Below are 21864 nucleotides of genomic sequence, written 5' to 3'. Positions count from 1 at the left end.
TAGGGAGAATCAGTAGTAATCTCCGCCCAGAGGCAGCAAACCATGCTGATTTCGGCTCTGACCTCAGGAGGGCGTGTGCAGAACCCAGCAATAATTGCGGCTTCAGGCTGCTCGCTGGTCTTTAATTAAAAAGCTTTGACCGCTTTACCTGGAAGTTACCATGTACATATTGAATCGTTCCCTTTCAATAAAATGTATTGCATTAAACAGGCCTCTCGTCTTACATTAACATACATAGCCACGGTCATGCAACACAGGTTTACAAACATGTAAAATTTGATGTGACTACTACGGGCCTAAATGGCTGACCGCTCTTAGTATACAGGAAATAGCAGAGCATGTAAGGCTGTGATCAAGCTTTGCCTGTCCCTTTGATCAATAGGTAGAAAGCCCTGTGGATTCCCTAGGAAGCACTCCAACCCAAGTAGAACGTTAAATCAATGCACAGCAGGGTACAGCCTAGGCTTATGAGTGTCTCTTTGTAGCACAGGACCATTGAATTCTGTCCAGCTTTGCCCGAGGATGCCTTTGAAGTCTAAGAACACTAAGGGATTAAAATTACAGCAGTTACACTCTGACCTAGACAAAGAAACATTATTGTAGCAGTGTTACTATGAATTCACTATCACAATGTTGTAGACAAAAATGAGGGTGGATAGAAAATGAGTTTACAGAATATTAGGATGAGGACATAAAACAACCGTCTTCCACATAACAGCAGAACGAGGTATCGGGTACCCGGAACTTCAAGAATTAGCTTCTGCCAGGGGAATTATGGTTTCCTTTCCTGTATCCTGTAACATTTACCAGCTGGGGAAGGAGTATGAAATGTATTTTGATATTGTTTCCTGGACATTGGCCCTGTTCATGATTGTACTTGGCTGCCTTTTGGACATGAGTTTTTACAGTTATGTAGTTACCAAAAAAAAATAAAAAATGGTTTAAAAAAACAAAAAACGAAAATCACATTACTAAGTGCAGAGGCCGGGAAACCTCTGTCCTACGACTAAGCTCCCTGGCCGCTTCCCTTCCCTCTTCACAAACGGAGGCGGACTCCATCCACCCCCCCCCCCCCACCCTGTCAATCACAGACAGTCTGCATTCGCTCTTCCTCTTGTGTCGCAGGACCCATGGGTGCTGGAATTGCTGAAAATCAGTGCTACGTCACGGTGGACACAGATCAAACCACATTTAAATCAGGTTAATCATTGATCTATCTGGGATCTGAAGAGCCTTTACAGTCTTTTCTATGGATTTGCATTTTCCAACGTGTCCAATTATGCCAACAACAAAATTCAACGAGCTCCCAGACTGGACTGAGCTGTAGTCATTAAAAGGAAAAGGAAACACCGTCTCAATGCAAGTAAAAGTAAAGCCCGATCATATAGGAGAGGATATGTTTCATTGATCTGCATAATAAAACAAAAAATTTAGAGTAACTTGGTGGGAATTCAATTAGCTGTGGTATTTAACGCAGGCTTTTCGCACCCAGGCTATGACCCAGAGAGATTCAGTTACTACCCAAGATGCACTTATCGCACATTTCTATTGGCACCTCAGGAGGGCGTGGCCAAAAATCTGTGTTCTGTGGGCTAGTTGCTGGTTTACTGCATTGAAAAAACAGCACAGCTCTGGCCACTTAAAACAGGAGCGAAAGGCCAACAGTAAGTCCCACAACTATATGAATTTGCCCCCAAGTGTATATGTAAACCAGTAATACCCACCGTACTGTTACACCTCTCCAGTAGATTGCCATGTTACAAGGAAAGTTATTCTGCACAGAATATCTGACCGTGTGACAGACTTGCATTGCAGGAATACACAGAACCTGGTGCAGTTATGGCACAGCAATTGGGAAATTACTACAGGCTTATCTTTTTCCACCCTGAGGACACAAATCGCTCCTTCCATTTAGCAAATGTGATGTTGGAGACTAAAGTGGCCCATACATACGCGGGCTCAATACCTTGACCCCCGGCCCCGCCGACCGTATAAGCCAATCTGTGAGCAGCGATAATCAGCAATCCGCCAAGGGATCGGGAATATCTAGAATGTTAAAAAGTCCAGATTTGACAATTTCCGATGGGATCGGGGAATTTTGATTTTTACACATGTTTAATATCCCCGATCCCTCTTTACCTTCCTACTCTTTATTACGAAGCTGGAAATGTATAAAGCACTAACAGTGGCGAAGTGATCCAGTGAAGAACCAATCAGCTTCTATCTATAATGCACTTGATAAAGGTTACCTCAAAGCTGATTGGTTGCCATGGGCAAATGAAAGTTATTTTCCTTGACAATGACATCACCGCAGGATAAAATTAGTCACAAAAGAGATTAATGAACAGGGGTAAAATAGTCCCAGGCAGTAAATAAATGTGGGCAATAAATACAGCTTGATCCCTCTGGTGGCAATTGGTCTCTGGTTTCCTTTACAGAGTTTGAGTGGTCATCCAGAAAGGAGTCCGTAGGAGCCAAGACTATGCAACCGTGATGTTGTGGATGTTCTACTTTTATATTAAGCAAACCCAGGGGATAGTTCACTCTTTGCGGATGATCAAACAGGCAAAGCTTCTTGTACACTGTGTTATGAAACAGCTCATTAATAAAGAATGGGAACAAATGGAAAGACGTCAGTTTAATCTTAAGAGACTTCTCTGTATCCCTTTCAGCCTCTAAGTGGTGTGTGGTGTTGTAGCTGCAGCCAGTCTGTCCACAAGGGCAAATATTCCAACAAAAGACAAAGGTCTACGGACAGATCGTAGTGTTCCCTCTAAGCTTCTTTTGCATAGTGCCGCACCCTGCCCATTTTTAAAACCTCAAAATGCACCCTGCCCTTTTTGTGTGTGGCACTGTGCACCCTTACACTGCCCCCCATGACATGCAGCTGAGAACTTTTGGGGTGTGCCATCATGTGTAATGGGCATTATGGTGTGTGGTATAATGTGTAAGAGGCATTACAGTGTATGCCATAATGGGCAATTGTCATTACGACAGAATATGTAATATGCATAGCAGAGTCTGACAATGTTTAATGGGAGTAATCCTAGTGCAGTGTGCCATTTTTGTTTTTGTTTCTAATATAAATTTCTAATATAAAATGTGCCCTTCCGATTGAAAAAAGTGCCCTGCCCGGTGGTCAGCACCATGCCCTAAAAAAATCCTAGAGTGAACACTAAGATCCTGTAGGTAGGAGAATGGAGACCAGCAGTTTCCTCTGGTGGCTACAGCTTTGTTCCCCAGGGGGCATAAAGTACGGGCAGAGATCCTTCAATAGTATACACTAGGGAACATAGACATTCCATAGCATTACGTTGATGCTTTTATTTAAATATCGTCTATGTGAAGCTTAATTGGTTGAAATGACATCTCATCCAGGAGTAAAGCTGGACACACCAGGTGATAGATGGGTCAATGTTGCCATGTGTAATGATCAGTGCATAGTGTGAACTCACAATTCATTTGCCGAATGGTCTTGTAGAGTCTTCCCAACGGATGCGCTGCATGTCCCTTAATACTACCCAGTAGCGATATACAGCGTCATCAATTGGGCAGATTGTGTAGGGTGTACGCAGACGTGATACATTGTTACATCATATCATACCAATGCTATAATCAACGTATTGTTCAGGTGTGTACCCAGATGAAGTATCTAGCAGTAACCAGGTAATTCTCATGGCTGCGTCTATGGGTGGAACCTGGCACTATCCTCAATACAGTAGAAAGTCATTTGACGACTTCTCATCCGCTACATTCTTATGGATACGGACAGACGCAGCTATGGGTAAAAATCTAATAAAGTGCAAATTTGCAGGGACCTAATAGCAAATTGTATCAATGCGTTAAAAAGAAATAAATGAAAAGGGGAAAAGTGTACTGTAGGTCTCCACATAACAGCTCCATACTATTCATAACCTGGTCCATCTGATAGGGAGTGAGGGGTGAACAAACATACAGAATAGCAATGGGCCCTTCCTGGTAACCAGGGTAACAGATAGGCACTGTAACTTGTTATTTTAATAGATTTTTATAATTAATGTAATAAATGTGTGTTTATAATATAAAAATGTCACGTTAAACATTAATAAAGTCTTACTGCCTTGAATGTGAAAGAAGTGACCCGCTTATAATGGAAACAAGTGCAATCATTTTGCAAAAATAAAACCGTTAACAGCTCCTCAACCTGACACAGACAAGGTGGCAGCGCTGTTGGTGTAGTGGTAAGCATTACTCTCTCAAAAGCCCTGGGGTAATTTCCTAACCAAAGTACTACCTGTCTATAGCGTGTAGGTTTCATCCCTGGTTTGCATGGGTTTCTTCCAAGAGCAAAGTTTCCTTCCATAACCCAAAAAATGTTCTGTCAGTGCCATAGAACATTCAACTAGAATGTAGGATCTCAAACTGGATCTTCAGGACTCCACACAGTTCCAAGTCATTTCATAGAATCATTTGGGAAATGATTATTTCAACCAGTGGATCTTTTGAAATGTGTCATTGAGTAATAACCACACCTGTGCACCTGGTAGATGACCTGGGAAATTAACTTTTGAAGACCATGTTTGAGAACCACTGAAACAGAATATATGTTTCCCCCTTCTGTCATTGTAATAACCCATGGATCATCAAGAAAAAACTAGAGAGAAGATTCAGATGGTTCCATTTTGTCCATGCAGCCCATGGTGTGAAGTGGCTATGGTAAGGCTTGTGGAACGGTCTTTGCTTCAGCCACCTTGGTCAGACCTTCTGATCAGAGACCCAGCAACCCAACACAAATGCCCTGCATTTTAAGGCAAGGAGATTGAGTTGTCACTGCAAAGGAGTCTGAGAAAGTTATTTATGGTGACGTAAGAAAACGAACAATTCTCCCTCTAGCTGCTGCAGGATTTGGAAGCCACTACATGTTTGGAGATGACCTAGTCTGTTGATGCTCAGGCTGGAAGGACGATCATTTAAACGGTTCTTTAACAAAGAAACAGTCTATTACTGCTCTTTTACACTTCTATTGTTGATTATGCATACCCCACCCTCTACTTTGAGATATCGTTTGGGTACACCTCAAATGTTATGACTGCCATAGTTGTTGTTTGTTTACATTTGAAGGACACTTTGGGAAGAGGATTCGTCAAGCCCCTGAAGGGAAGGAAAAGACAAAATGCATAGATCCGTTCTTCTACCTGCCTCTACACAGCTAAGGAGTTAGCTCATGTTATGGAAGATCCGACTCACCTCCCTTTCTACCAAATACCTCCAATTAAGTGACCTAAATGTGTGTGGAAACTTAGTGCTGCCCACGTCTTAGGCTTCTGATGGTTACAGTTCGCACAAGCCAGGGAGGCAGAGCGAGCCACACTATAACAGAGGGGTCACCACATCACTAGCCAGTGGGAGGAATGATGAGAGTTGTGTAATCCAGCCTGCCCAGTACAATCATATCTCATAATAGGATGGCAATGCTTAAAACTTATTGGGACAAAAGGACATTACTCCCAAAATACCAACACTTAATAGTACCATGATACATATGTTAGACACACAGACTTTTGTATACCAGAATTATGGATTCGGAATTTCAAGTATTCATTTGAAATACTACTTTACTTTTTTTTTTATTTTAAACGAGTGCTATTGATTAAAATTAAATCAGACTCATTCACCGGGAGACCGTGAACATGTCAGTCACTAAATGTTGGCTTAACGTACTGGTTTCAGGTTTTGAAGTTCTGGTAAACTCATCAATGGGGAAAATGAAAGAAATGCACAATTAACTTTTTAAGTGCCTGTTTGACAATTAAATACAGATCTAGAGGACACATCGGCCCCAAATTTGCAGGACTCTGCCCCATGTCCCAGTACTGGCACCTAGGTCTTATATTGGGCACTGAAAAAGTTGCAGTCGCACATACTGACTTGTACATAGGTAGGCCGTAAGGTGCGAGCATTTTCCTCCATTTACTAGATGAAGACCGAACAGGAGACATGCGGTTACACAAAAACACAACACTACACCACACCACATGTACACACTATGGAACTCACCTCATTAGAAGAGAAGGTGATAGTGTGTGAGCGCCCAGATAGGGACGGCTCTGCCACTAACCCTGACAGATCAGAGTAGGGGCTGATACTGTGTGAGTCATCTATGACCATTCTACTCTGAAAACAAGTAGAGATAAGATTGTATTATCCATGCCCCCCAACAAGGAGGAGAACATCCATAACATTTGTGCACTTCTAGCTCAGTGCGCACATATCCAAGCAGTGATTGTAACATGGGAATTACGGCCTCAGATCAGAGCTACAAATAGGATGGGGGTCACACAACGTTCATATGAACTGGAGCGCACCAAAGCATGATGGGTTCAGGGCTGGATTCATGTGGCACTGCAGGTGGGGGAAAAAAGTTTTGATGGGTTATATTTCTCCTGTGCAGGGTAAATACCGGCCGCTTTTGCATGTAGCCCGCAACTGTTAAGACAGCTTTATTTTACACTGCGATTTAGAATTCAGTGTGAAGACCCCCTATCCAAATCTAACTCTCTCTCTGCACGTTACCTCTGCCCCACCTGCAGTGCTGCATGCTTTTTCCCAGTTGCTTGCGGTTATGCTGAACATGACCCTTCATCCTAGGACATATTAGGGCTGCACACTGCAAAGTAGAATCTCATAACTTCATGAGATCAAAGCACCTGCCTGTACCGCTGATGGCAGGCATGCCCAAACTATGGCCCTCCAGCTGTTGTGAAACTACAAGTCCCATCATGCCTTGCCATAGTTTCAGTGTTCCTTACAAGCAAAAACAAGGCATGATGGAACTTGTAGTTTCACAACAGCTGGAGGGCCATAGTTTGGACATGCCTGGCTTATGGACTAATTTCAAATCATTCTCCAAGACCAACCGTCACTTGCTATGGCGAAGACATCTCTCCAGTATAGAGAAGATATATTTAAATGAGATCTACAAGTCAGCTTGGGTCTTACAGAAGCAGCTTTAGGAGACTGCACAGTTCTGCTAGTTGGGAGATTGGATGTTTCCATAAATGGACAACGCAAGTCATCAGAAATCAGTTATACGGGATCTATCCTGGCTCCTTTGCAGTTCCTGCTGCCTCCTAGACTACACATCCTAGTCCCTGAATTCTGTATTGATTTGCTACGACTTTAAAATACATTCTAAGCCAGCAGATAAACCTGAACAACATTACAAAGAACAAAATTTAAAAAAATGCAAATTAAAAGTCCGTCTTCTAAACATATAGTCAGCCAACATACATTAGTACAATCTTTTTTTGCGCTGTGAAACATTAAAGTAACTCAGAAGTGGTAAGTGTTCTGCAGAGTGGGCAAATCCTAGTGTATATTCAGATTGCTCTCAGTCTCAAACAGGAGCTAGGAATGAGTGACTGCAATTATCCACTAAGATACTGGATTAGGAAATCACATTCAGGAGGAAAACCGTCTGCTTAGCAGGAACCCGCGATTATTGTTTTTCAGCAATTGACTCCGAAAACACGGTGAGATAATTAAAACCCACACAAGCAAGCACTGAGCAGGTATGACATAATGTAGCGTGTTACTAAAGTCAGCTGTGAGTGGGGCACTGGCGGCATTTCCAGAAATCTCCATAACGCAGTTTTCATCAATAAGGCTGACCGGGAATTTACACCATGCTGGGTGTGTTAAAGCGCCTTACTAATTAATTAATTTGCATTCATTTACATAGCAGTGCATACTTGTAAAAAGCAATGCGAAAATAGAAAGCTTTCGTGTAAAGATCTGTAAGTAATAAAGGCAATTTCCTGCATTTTTTAGATAATATAAAATGTCAACATTATCCAGGTAAAATAGCGAATGAATCACAACCAGGAAACCGTAACGCTGTTAATATGACTGTATATAATTCAGCAAAGATCGTGATTTTTTTTTTTAAATTGGTCTTAACTAAAATCCTCAGCTCATTGTGTTAACGAGTTTACATGCAAAGTTTTCACTTCCGATACCGTTTTTTTTTTTGTTTCCTCCATGACTCCATATAAGAGGGCAGTCAATCTGTTCCACTATTTCTGCCAGCGGAACTCACCTATTCGATGCTGCCATCTGACAGAACTGAAGGCTTTCAGATTCAGATTTGTTTTGTAAATGAAAATCAATGGTTGGAAACTGCTGATTATCGAATTCGAGGAAGATTCTGCCAATTTAGGATCAGTTTCGAAACTGGACAGTCGGAAAATTGAAAAACAGACTGTAGAGTTACAGTTGGAACAGGTCGAAAGTGGCCGGGAATACAACTGTCCGGAACCTCCCGACAGTTGGATTCAGGATTGAATACCCCACTAAATCCTGTATTTTCTCTCTCAACTATTATGAAGCATAGGAAGAGCGAGTGCAGCTTGAAATAACAAAGGGTTACTTACTAACATTGTAACAATAAAGTGCTGCCACCTATAACTAAACAAGTCAGCTTTTTTGGCCAACATCAGATGACTATGTACAGATGAACCCGCTCCAGAGCTGGCGGACGGCAGGACTGGGACGCACGAGCATCTTATTGCCAAGAATGGGGCGCACGAGCCACTCGTGCCACATTCTGGTGGATGGCGCGATGCGAGCGGCTCCATCTGTACTGAGCCAGTAGACCACCTCTTGAACTCCAGATGGTGTGGAATTTGACATCCCAGCATCAGCTGCCTGGTTTTGCAGTTATGGCCTGCTGTAACTGTGGCAGGGCAGGCTGGAATGTGCAGGGCCACAGGTTGCATACACATATACCGAGATCATACAAGGGGTTGCAGCCAGCGGAGCATCGCTACAGAGTATTATTGGCGTTTACCTTGCTCCGGGTTCTCTCCTGTTCAGTAGTAAGGTCAGAGCCACTTGGTGGGATGTTCAAGCTGCCACTGGAAGGAGATTCTCTGTGGCTCTCGCCAAACCAAGAGAAAGGCATGCAGGTAGGGACTGGGGAGTCCGAGTCCGACAGGGACTGATTGCCAGCTTCATCTAGCAGGTCTCTAGATCCGCTGGTAACATGGAGAAGGGACAGAGTCACCACACAAGAACTCAACAGCAGCATCCAAAATTCAGCGAAGGACAAATAACCCTTTATATTAGAATTATATTAGGATCGTTTACTTTTCCTTATATGGCATTGAATATTTAAAATGCCTAATACAATTACAGTTAATACAGCGAAAGCCTTGTGTAGCAATAACTTTATCTTAACGGTATTCCAATCCATATAATGCAAATAGAAAAGTACAACCCCCACCCCAAAAAAACACAGAACCATATTATTTACCGACTGTCCATGGATCCTCTCTGGTTCTCCCGGTCGTGTTTTTTGCCTTTACCGCCAGACTTTCTCAGCCCCCTAAAGCAACAAAGCCACAGTTATAGCTCTGGTTTAGACTAGAATATTGGACAATATTCTGTAGTTTAGTGTGATTACCAGGGAGACACTTATGTCTCTCTCACCCCCCGCCGTCCAGCGACAGGGGCCGACTCCCCCACTGTGCAGCGACAGGGGCCGGGCCGGCTCCCCCGCCGTCCAGCGACAAAGGCCAGGCCCCCCCTCCCCCCAGGATTAAAGGACATAACTATGAGAATGACTGAAAAAGGTGCTTGGCAAAACTGAATTAAGTTTAAGGTCTTATACCTTTAATAGGCAAGGTGATGGGTGGAATCCTAACACAAGTAACGGATATATCTGCTCATAAATAAGGATTATTAAAATGGGCAATACCTTAAAAGGTTGTAGTTTATTGGAAACACAACACTACCTCACAGAGAGAATGGTTACACTTTTTAATATAGAATCTACACACACTGTAGTTCAAGGATTCCCAAACTCTGTCCTCATGGCTATTGGTCCACATTTTACATATATATATATCTATGCTTGGCCACAGTTAAATTAATTAGTACCTCAGTCGATAGGATTTAACGATCTTACCCAAAATCAGGGAATCTTCTTTTGTGCTTCCCAGCGGTTTCATTTGATTCCCCAGGTTTCTCGTCATTTCTCTTCTCATCTATAGAAGACAATGAAAAAGGAGAATTGCTAAGAGATGGTAACACAAAGAGACTATTAAGCACTTGGAATGGTCACAAGTGCAAGACCTTGAGCTTGGTGCCTGCTTGGGTACAGGCGGAAAATAAAAAGTGGCCCATGTCCAACTCTCCTCATGGTGTGAATAAGCTCATAACACTGTGTGTAGCGGGATGCAGTTAAGATCCCGGCGGTCGGGATCCCGGCGTTCAGAATCCCGACACCGGAATCCCGACCGCCGAAATGCCGACACTTTCTCCCTCCTGGGGTGTCCACGACACCCCTGGAGGGAGAATAAATTAGTGTGCCGAGCGTAGCGAGGCACCGGGCCCGCTGCGTGGTGAGCGCAGCGCGCCCGCAAGGGGGGGCGATCCACGTCCCCCCCTTGTCGGCATTTCGGCTGTCGGGATTCTGAACGCCGGGATCCCGACCGCCGGGATTCAATACTGAATCCGTGTGTAGCATGCGGCGAACGCATCAATGCAAAACACAAACACAAAATAAACAGCTGTTTTCCAGAAGAGAAAAATGAAATTATAATTTTGGAAAATATATATGCTGGGGTGGTGCTGGTGGCCACAAGGGACTGTGCAATGTCTGACAGATGGGCAATGCAGGCAGCCATTTTGTGCCTAGAACCAATATTCATGAAAATTTAGTGTAGGAGTTCACCTGGAACCAGAGAGAACTGTGAGGTACGAGGCATCTATGAGGTAACTGGTGAATCTGTAGCCCCCCCCCCCCCCCCACACACACATTGGTTCAATGCACAAAATGGCTGCCGGTGCTGCATGTAGGCAAATGTATACTTCATATAAGTAAAATTGTCTCTAGAAACTTCAATATGCTTGGGGATAACAATGCCCTGTAAAACAATTATTAAATGTAACAAGTTTATTTTCTCTTCTGGAGTTCACAGCTCTTAGGTCGGTGTCTCAATGAATGGCAATGAAAGAAATACTAATTAGTAAGGCAGCAAGAGTTAATTGAACCAGTTAGCGGGAGAGATTAGAGTGATTTTACAAGTGACCAATGTCTATGACGTATTATTTGTGGACATGCAAGCAGCTGTATGACACTAGCTGTACACAAATCTATATTGCATCAGAGAAAACGCACCACTCGCCAAATCTATCAACCTGTCCTTAAATATTGTAATGTAAGAATCCGATGGGAGATCTGCAATACCTGAATAGTTATAAATAGGATATCTTCATCTAACCCATGGGTTTCATTTGCAGTGTTCTCATGCAAAGCAATACACAACATAGTACTGTCCCCGCAGGAGTCACATGACTTGTGTAAGCAAATACAGCTCTATGTATTCGGCACTGGCCCGGAACACACCCCCATCTCTGCTGAACACAACAGTCTGCTACAGGAGCCGTTCTAGAACCTCACGTCAACCACATGATTCCTGCTCGTACAGAGAGGAGTTGACCACTCCCTGACTATTATGCTTCGGTCTTATGATTGCCGCCAGAATTTACTAAATGTTATCGAATGTCTCAGCTTACCTTTAACGGCTTTGCCTTTTCCTTTAGATTCTCTCAGCTTGGTATTCCTAACGTATCCTCCTGAGGAACTCTGAGCTAGCCCTTCCCCAGTGGGAGACTGACTGGAGGTTAGAATGGTTTCAGTGTTAGTCCTGTGGGCTGGGGAGGAGGAAGTGGAAATGGAGGGGTCGGACTCCGGGAGACTACCTAAACTTTCTGTCGCCCGAGACTTTTCGATCCTTTGATCGTTGTCTTGGCCACCAAGTTCCTCGGGGTCTTCAGGTCTTCTCTCAGGGCTCCCAGTTTCCTCTAAGAGGGTTTCCTCTACCTCGTCCTCCTGTATATTCAATGTAATAGAATTTGACAGTTTAACCATAGAACATGCAGAGGTTAGGAAAATATCAGAATCAGCTTTATTGGCCTGTCCAGCTTTATCTGGGTGTATTCAAACTGCCGAACACCAAAGTGAAGCATTAGAGCAGAGATTTCCCCTTTGGGGGCTCATCTACCAAGGCCCAAGGTACCTGAAGCAGCTTCTGATTCCATACTGTCCCACCCGATTACTGCGATCTGTAGATGAAGGACTTTTAGCAGTACCTAGGATCTCCCGTAATTCATCTGGGGGTCGAGCTTTTAGCCATTCAGCTCCGACTTTATGGAACTCACGTCCCCGCACAGTTCGAGAGACCCCAACTCTAGAATGCTTCAAAAACAGACTCAAGACTTTCCTATTTACTCAGCGTTTCCTTCAGTCCCTTAAGTATTGTTTATGAAAAGCTTTTCTGTACTTCATTGTTTCTGTACTGTATTACATTCATTCTATCTGTTAAGAGCCTTGAGTCCTATTGGAGAAAGAGCGCTATATAAATAAAATTATTATTATCTGAACTAGCTACACAGGGCAGAAGATTAAACAATGGGGTAGATGTATGAAGCAGTCATAAGGGAGAAGTGATAATGGGGCAGATGTATTAAGCCTGGAGAAGAGATAAACTGGAGATAAAGTGGAGATAACTTGGAAGAGTTAACGCACCAGCCAATCAGCTGTGTTTGAAATATGACAGTTGGGATCTGATTGGCTGGTGCGTTATCTCCTTCCAATTTATCTCCAGTTTATCTCTTCACCAGGCTTAATACATCTGCCCCAATGTGCCTGGTACTTCATCACCGGGTCCAATCAGCTCCTGACTGTTAAGTTACAGGCTGAGTTTAAGAAAGGACAGTCATGAGCTGATTGGCCAGTGATCTCTTCTCCTTCCTTATCATTGCTTCATACATCTACCCCAATGTTAGATAGCCATTGCTCCTGTAGAAGATCCTGTCAGCTTACAGCCATCGTTGTACAGCAAAGTAAAGGAGTATGTGTAATAAAAAGGAATGATGAGGCATTTCTAAACCCATTAATCATTTATAGAAACCAAAAGCCGCTGCTTTCAGACATGTCTGAGTAAGTGGGAAAAGGCCAAGAAAGTATCTATGGCAAACAGCCTATTCGAAGTAGTAATACTTTCACGCTGGCAATCCCAGCCAGAATGCAGCATTTCACTGTGATGAGTAATGTCCCCAACAGAAAGATTAGGTCAAAGAACCTCCAAGAAGAGAAGAAATCTTACTCACTGCCAATAGGGGGCTGGGTATGGGATCCTGACAGTCAGGAAATAGATGGTCAAAACACAGTTTTAGGGATCCTAAGTAACCCTTACCCTCCCCCCAACCATGCAGCCAAACACTAAAGCTCCCCCCGCTGCAGAATAACTAGAATACTTCTTAGCAAAATGTGTCAGGATTCTGTTAGTCGGGATGCCGCTGTCAGGACACGGACCACATCCCCAAATAGGTGCTCCACCAGTATCCTAAACAGTTCTGGTGCAGGATGGGATCCCGACAGTCATTTACCCGAAGTCGGGATCCCGACTGCTAAAACACAGACGGGTTCCCGACGGCCACCGGCTATTCTCCCTCGTTAGAGTCCACGACCCCCATAGAGGGAGAATGGAATAGGTGGCGAGCGTAGCAAGCCACCGAGCCTGCAACGAGCCCGCAAGGGGCTTTGTTGCGCTCGACATGCTCTCTGAGTCCAGCCAGTCGGGATCCAGACGTCGTGCTAATGACTATAGGGATCCCGACTGTCGGAACCCTATACCACACCCCTGGTGCAGAAGCTCCACATTGCCAGAACAAACAGGAATGAAAGCTTACTGGGACTGGAGAACCCTAAGAGGTCCAAACTAGGTATGTGAACATGTAGTGGATGGGATACAGAGGACTCGCTGTGCTCCTTTCATAAAAGATCCTTTTTATACACTTCCCACCTCTAAACCGCTTCTCTACCAAAAGCTCCATAAAACATTTGTTTTTTAATGCATGGAATATCTCGATCACAATGGCCACTTAAGATCTCACCTCTGTGCACGGCTTTTGCCCCCCGCCAATGAAAGGCTCCTTTAATTTGTTCCTTGATGGCCGATTACGTTTCACTTGTAGGGCAAGCTGAGCTTTGGCGCGGTGAGCGCTGGTGTCCAGGCGCTGGATCTCTCCCACGCATGCATCAAAATCTGCAGGACAAGGCAGCTTATAATCCGAGCCATAGCCCTCGTGTGGATCAGTATCTAACAATTGCTGGGAAAGTGGCAGCTTAGCTTGGATACTTTATATAATGATGCTCTCCATTCAACTGACTAATAAAAGGTGGGGGCTATTAACCCCGCCCTCCAAAAAAAGATAACATTCATACACAATTACAAGTCATAAGCCAGTATTTTGTATCATAAGCCTGTGACACAAAACTAAGACACCATGCAGATCATTGTCTAGAACAGTGGTTCCCAACCTGAGGTACTAGTACCCCTGGGGGTACTCTGCAGACCAGTTGGGGGTACTTGAAAATAATATTGGTAATGGCGGAAGATTCAAAAAAGTCTTTTGATGGCAGAAGAAGACCCATTGCTATGGAGAAGAACCATGTTGTGTCACTTATGGTTCTGTCTTCAGCGTCATCAGTGTCTCATTGTGCTTTTACCTGACCAGCAATCCAATGGGAGCTACCTGTGCTGCCCTCAGACATCAGCAATCATCTGCCCTGCACTGACACGGGTGGAGGAAGCAGCGGCATTATTCCTACAGGTGTGTGGGAACCCTGGAGACAATACAAAACCAGCGGCCACACACGGAAGGTCACGATTCCTGTCCGCTACTCCTTAATATAAGGCCATGCATAAGGGTAAGCATACCGCTCACTTCCACTCCACTCATAAGTACTGTCTATATTTTAAATTGAGAGGAGGGGGTACTCATCAATGAAAAGCCCTAATCAAGGGGTACGGGAGAGAAAAAAGGTTGGGAACCACTGGTCTAGAACCTATAAATCCAATATTATTTAGGTAAAAGACATCCTAACCTTTGTGCGTACATGATATTATACGGGGGTGATACATGGCTATAGTGGGAGAAACACTTAAGACCAGTGGCAGCTCTTGCCTTGGTGGAGGCGAGGGGCTGCTGCCAAGCCTCTTTGGTACTGCAAATGCGCTGGCCCCAGCCTCTACGGGGCTGTGTTGGGAGCATACCCGCAGAATCATATTGATGGTCCCAGGTCCGGCACATGCGCAGTATCATTCGCTGTACTGCGCATACGCAGAACTCCTATTTTAGGGGCTGCCCCGCAGCTGCGCATCGAGAGGCATTCTGGAGAGAGGGAACACCTCCCAATGGGACTGCTTTGGGTGACTGGCAGGTCGGACTTCCAATAGGAAGTCACTGCTAGTCACAGTGAAGCCAGTGCAGTCTCACAGACTGCATCTGGCTTCACACAGTGGTGGATTTTACCTGAAGGGGCTGCAGCCCTGCAACCCATAGGTAAAAACCGCCACTGCTTAAGACGATATTGGCACAATTTGACGTAGCGGATGGCAAATTGTATTGATAGTCTAAGGTGTATCTGTGAATGTACGCTACCGAGGGTTGCATGCAACATCTTAGCTCTGCCGTTTCCCAACTGGAACACATTACTTGCCACCTGGCACAGCATTATGAAGGGCAGAACGAGAAGTTGTTCCATTGTTCATTACCGTGCTTAGTGTGTACCAGCATTCTGGTGTGGAGAGGGGAAATCGGGCCGACCATCACCACAATTGTTGGCTGTATTAGGTTCTACCAGGCCTAACATATGAGAGACTGTCCCACAGGAATTAGGCTGTGTTGGGAGGATGCATGCAGGCTCACACATGACGACACAAAACCGACACTGCCCATCATTAGTTTGGATGTATTAGACTAGAGCAGGGATCGCCAACCTGTCGCTCACGAGCGACGGGTAGCTCTCCGGGTGTTATGCGGTAGCTCGCGGCGTCACTTTGCGGCAGGAGGTCAAATGCGCATGATAATAACCTCCTGCCGGTGTGTATTGGTTCCTCGCTTGAAAGCAGGAGGTCAGAAAGTGACTTCCTGCCGCTCCACGATCGTGCGGCGTGAGGTGACTTCCCAGCAGGAGATTACACGCCTTCACCCCCATGCCGTTGGCGCCACCACCTCCTGTAGCTGGTAACTGTCACTTTGCTGTTTTTTTTAAATTCTCAGTGCGCATTTGCCTGTGACTCCCATCCGCATACAGCTTTCACTGCTGTATAATGGGCATCATGTGTGGGACATATGTATAATGGGCATCATGTTTGGGGCATATGTATAATGGGCATCATGTGTGGGGCATCATGTGTGGGGCATATGTACAATGGGCATCATGTGTAAGGCATATGTACAATGGGCATCATGTGTGGCATATGTACAATGGGCATCATGTGTGTGGCATATGTATAATGGGCATATGTATAATGGGGCATCATGTGTGGGGCATATGTATAATGGGCATATGTAGAATGGGCATCACGGTGTGTGGCATATGTATAATGGAGCATCACGGTGTGTGGCATATGTTTAATGGAGCATCACGGTGTGTGGCATATGTTTAATGGAGCATCACGGTGTGTGGCATATGTTTAATGGAGCATCACGGTGTGTGGCATATGTTTAATGGAGCATCACGGTGTGTGGCATATGTTTAATGGAGCATCACGGTGTGTGGCATATGTTTAATGGAGCATCATGTTCGTGGCATATGTTTAATGGGCATCATGTGTGTGGCATATGTTTAATGGAGCGTCACGCTGTGGGACGTTTGCATAATGGGCATCATGTGTGGGGCATATGTATAATGAGCATCCAGGTGTGGGGCATATGTATAATGGAGCATCCCTGTTCATGTTAGCAACTATTTTAAGACTTGGGCCTATATAATGTTATTTAGTTTTACCGTATAGGGAACAATCGAGAAGTGCGGATCTTTCAGTTTCCAGATCTTCTGAAGTTTTCTCTGCAGCGGTCTGCGAAGATTCGACACCTTCCTCATTCACCTCCTTATGTTTATTGTTGGGGATCACATGAATCGTCCCCTCATACGCACAAAGTTTGTTCTCCAGAGCTAAGATCTGGTAAAGGAAAGAGCAGAGTCTGGTTATCTGGGCATCCCACGTCTGGTGACGTGTACACCGATACAGTGCAATGACATACAGTATTCTCATGAATTCTCTGCAAAGTTTCCTCATTAAGTCTTATGCAAGACACTATCTCCTGTCAGATGCTATTTTAATAAAAGTACAAATTCCACCTAATCCAATAGCCAAGAGGCGTATGTAATTATGACTATTTAAAGGCTGCCAGGAATGATTTCAATGGTTTTAAATATATTTTAAAAGCACCATCCTCATCTTCGCGAAGAGGTTTAAGTTGATAACACTTCCGCCTACACAACTGCTGCATTTGGACGATTTTAAATTCCCATCAACAGTTCCAAAGACGCTACAGTTACAGGAGAAAAAACAATAATAGATCTCATCTAAGAACACATTTATCGTCTACACAATTTAAAAGGACCATGAAGGCAATATGTAGGCGTACAACTCTTCCTGCAGAGCTGTATGCATTCAGGCACCTGTACTATCCCCATCTCGTTTAGCTTTTGCTCCAGTCCTACAGACGTGTTCACGAACTTCTAGTCTCTCGAGTTAGACAGGCCTTCTAGTCGTAACATGGCGCGACGCACAAGCAGCTACTGACGACTAAAATAGGTGACCTGCCTGTATTTAGTGTGTGACTCCGGCTGTATCTGCATAATAAGTTGAATGTTATACAGGTTGAGCATCCCTTATCCAAAATGCTCGGGGACCAGAAGAATTTTGGATAACTGATTATTTCGTATTTCTGAATATTTTTATATTTCAATGATGTATCTTAAAGTATCTTGCATTTATGTTGTATAAACACATCAACCACATGAAATACACGCAAATACATTTTGTGCATAAAACAAGGTTTCAAAACATGAAACAAAGTCTGTGTACTATCTTAGATACGGAATTTAAATGCCGAGCAATGATTTTCTTGCAGATATTTAGTGCCAGTTACATGTCATGTCCCCAGTAGTGCCAGTTACTGATGTCCCCAGTAGTGCCAGGTCCATGTCATGTCTTCAGTAGTGCTGGTACAGAGGTCACCAGCAGTGCTTTTAGCAAAAATACTCCATACTAAAAAGGTGACCATACATTATTGCCCTCCGAGAAGTCGCAGCGGATCCCCTTGAGCCGCCCGGGACATTCCTGGAAGGCAGGATTGGATGGGATATGCCACATGTAATACTGCGCCATACTGCCGGGAGGCCAGCCGAGTCGGAGCCCGAGCAGGACAGACCACCAACGTGCACGGGACCACGCATCTGATCAGATATCAAACACATCCGATCTGGCCACATTTCATCCGATATCTCGGCCCGATCCGTCTGAATCGGATGAAAAGTGGTCAAATCTGACAAATATCTTAATTTTAATTCTTTCATTTATTTAAATATAATCTTGCAGCCTGCATGTCAAGTATTTCCAAAAATGTTTTATTTCTAGGTAATTTCCACAAAGGCCGATAACCAATTAGCAGCGGTAAATGCTATTTCACATATTTACCTTTGGGTTGCCTAATTATAGCCATTGGAAGAATGCTCACACACTGCAGCTAATCAGACTGGGTACACCCGCATGGCTTGTATGTACTTTATGATGCAATTACTCTTCCTTATAGTTGGGATCACTATCTTAAGAGCTCATTGTAGACCAATGATCCAAAATCTAAGCTTGAGGATTCAACACAAAATCTGAGCACCTAGCGCAATAAGAGTGGCTTACCCTGGCGTTGAGCTGATTCATTTGTTCCGTATGTCGCCGGTCTTTTTCTTTTAAAAGTTCCTTGTGAGTCTCCTCTTTTTTTTCAAATTCTATTTCCCTAGAAAAGAAAAGCACAATAATGCTACTAAACAATCTCATGACAGAATTAGTCATTGGTTATTACTATGGTTGATTTATATGGTGCCGCAAGTGTTTCACAGCGCCTAACAATACATAAATGAGAAAATAGAAAAATAATGATTTACAAGGCAATTTAGGACACGTACATGGTACATAAATATAATTGCATCGGGAGAGGACACTGAAGCAGTTACTAGGGTGGCAGAGATAAATTAATCATTTTAAATACAATACGGTGTGTTCCTCAATGACTAAATCATGGGTTACAGTACATAAACCCACCTTTGAAGACTCACTCATCCCATTTACATTAGAGATTAAACCTGTAAACTGTCCCCAAGAGTCTGTTCTGCCACTATAAGCGCTATTCTGTGTATGTGCTGGACAGAGACGCACTCTGTAACAATTGCCATCCCTGAAGGATTTGTCTGCCTATGGTCCTACACAAAGGAAGACTGTAAAATACGGATTGTTGGCCAAAGTCTACAGATGAGCCCTTCTACATGACTGCTGCAGTAGCGCCAAACTGCTCCACTCGGCGAACCAGGTTTTGAGAGACAGTTTTTTTGCTGAAAACGCATCTTCCCACCCCCCCCCCCCCCCTCAACCCAATGCATCTAGGATGCACCAGGAGACTGCTGATACATTTAATATGCAACACTTGTCTATCCATAAGATATAGTGCTACAATGTAGCGTCTGCAGCGGTTTCCCATGGCCAAGTTCTGTTGCGTTTCGTATACAGATTCAGTCACACACAGATACACAATGGAGCTTATAAAACCAGAAGTCTCCTGGTACATCCTAAGACGACTCAGACTAAGGGGGGTATTCAATCTTTGTCATGCACACGCAGCCATCTACCGACGGGGGAGATGGCTGCGGGGCCCTATTCAATGCGGTCTTCCCCGACAGCATTGAACAGGGGTTTTGCGCAAAACGAGCCCGACATCACAAGCTGTCGGGCTCGTTCTGCCGAGAAAAGCCGGAAATAGGCGAGCTCCTGGCCGGAGCTCGTCTATTTTCGTCATCAACTCGTGGCCATGCCCCCTTCTCGCCGCTCGGCGGCCGGGACATTGAATCCCGACTGCCGAGCTCCAGGCGAGCAAAACGAGAACGGGACAGGGGCACGGCTGTCGAGCTTGCTCGACAGCCATGCCCCTGACATTGAATACCCCCCTAAAGCTGGTCATACATCTACAGATTTATTGTCCGATCTGGCTGGTTGGAACAAAAATCTGGTAATGGATGAGAGCAAAATGACAGTTGACCATTTGCTTCGAAATGCTGGAAAACTGACAAACTGTCATTCAGATATTTAGGTTAGGTATATTAGGTTTTCAGAATGGCCTGGAAATCCCACCACCTATTTTACCTTGCACCCCATGATAGGTGCAATTGACACTCCTACACAGAGTACAGAGAGGAATTTGTGGGAGGAGATGTGGTGGAGAGACCTGAAGTAGATGACTGGGTAATAGTCTAAGCCTGCACAAGCGGACAGGTGGCTACAGCAACCAATCAGCTTCTACTTAACATTTTATAGAATGCAATCTAGAAGCAGATTGGTTGATCTGAGCACCTTCTCCAATCTCTAGATGGTGTGATATATTTCCGCCCTGGTGAACTGCCATAGAGAAGCATACATCAGAGCAGAAGACAAGTATCGTGCAACAATATATATGAATAGAGACTGAAAGAAACAAGTCCCAGACTAGGACAGGGACAGGTCACAAGCATGAATAACAGAATTCTACTTTCTACTCTATTGATGCGCAACTTACTTTTCAGTTTATTTTTTTCCAGCCTTTTAAATTATGAATGATGCGAGTTATGAGGGGGAGAAAGACGAGCCTTGAACTGGGTTAATGGCTTTCAGTTTCAGGAAATGTAACACTAAGTGCTGTCATCCCACTTCCAACGCACTATAAAAAGGCGCCATTACTCACAAAGGCTTCAGCCTGTACGCTGAACACAGTTCTGTGTGCGCAGATAGGGGTTTATAGGGCCGAACGCGGATAAATATAGATCAGCTTAGATGCTCCTGAGAACATAAGAACGTGCGTCAGTGCGCTATACACAATTCAGCAAAAGATGGCATAAAATATCCAAACTCTCAGTATTGTGCAAATGTTTTAGGCAGATGCTGCAAAGTAATATTGCGTTAAAAAAAAGTGATATGCAGCATACACACATTTTAGCCCTATTTCTAAGATATCTGACTAGATAGATTGAGCCCTGAATGCTCCGGGTATAGGCACCCCAGTGTTCTATCCCCAGACACCACTGGCCATGCCAGGTCACATCACTGGTGCATCACTTTGTACTAAGCGATCTGCACCGCGTCTATGGATCATTGGTTTATCTGCCTCAATTAATGCAATGCAAAGATCAATTTGAATTTGAAATCCCATCAATCTTTGCGGTGTCCATGCTTAGCCTTCAAAAGAGCATTAGTTCTTCTAGGTATACATGCATGCAGTTTTTGAGTGAACTCGGCAGGGGGGAAACACCTTCACCCCAGTCTGCTGAGGTTTTTGCCTGGGAGAGACCTTGTTGATGCAGTATAACCATCATTTCTTGCCATGGCGTATGACCTGTCCCGATCTTCCACAACCTCATGTAGCAGAATTTGGCTGTTCCTTGCCTAGTTTTAAGCCTCCTACGCAGCTGTTTCAGTTAATAACAGGTTTCATCCTGCATATGAAAACGATCATTATTATTGCCTGTTTGGTATGCTTGTTGGATTATAGTCAGGTGTATGATTTACCAATCTCCCTAGCTCTTCACATGTGTATGTAGAAGATCTGAGGCTGTTTTGAAGGCAAAGTGTGGTCACACCAAATATTGATTTGATCTAAGTTTCTCATCTGTTTATTCACTTTGCATTTACTAAATAAAAAACTATTAACACTTCTACTTTCAAAAGGATTCTTACTTTGCAGCAATTTTTTCCACACCTGCCTGAATCTTTTGTACAGTAG

General features: G+C 44.1%; 1 protein-coding gene across 4 annotated transcripts in view; it reads right to left on the bottom strand.

The window, feature by feature from the left end:
• The window catches only part of LOC146021018 (neurabin-1-like), a 92656-nt gene that overhangs the window by 9803 nt on the left and 60989 nt on the right, over positions 1-21864 (bottom strand). For 2 of the 4 annotated variants that reach the window (XM_083154796.1, XM_083154798.1), the window contains exons 10-17: positions 18762-18858; positions 16844-17018; positions 13942-14093; positions 11560-11875; positions 9947-10025; positions 9293-9364; positions 8828-9014; positions 6037-6153 (exon numbers count right to left, since the gene is read on the bottom strand). In XM_083154796.1, coding sequence (XP_083010922.1) covers positions 6037-6153; positions 8828-9014; positions 9293-9364; positions 9947-10025; positions 11560-11875; positions 13942-14093; positions 16844-17018; positions 18762-18858 — 1195 coding nt within the window. The remainder of the gene's footprint in view (positions 1-6036; positions 6154-8827; positions 9015-9292; positions 9365-9946; positions 10026-11559; positions 11876-13941; positions 14094-16843; positions 17019-18761; positions 18859-21864) is intronic. The other 2 variants (XM_083154800.1, XM_083154799.1) reach the window with 2 other exon arrangements.

The sequence above is a fragment of the Crinia signifera genome, chromosome 7 (genome assembly GCF_055691185.1).
Source record: "Crinia signifera chromosome 7, ASM5569118v1, whole genome shotgun sequence".
In the NCBI taxonomy this organism is placed as follows: domain Eukaryota; kingdom Metazoa; phylum Chordata; class Amphibia; order Anura; family Myobatrachidae; genus Crinia; species Crinia signifera.
Note: the sequence above shows the minus strand (reverse complement) of the source record. Positions and strands in the feature narration are given on the sequence as shown.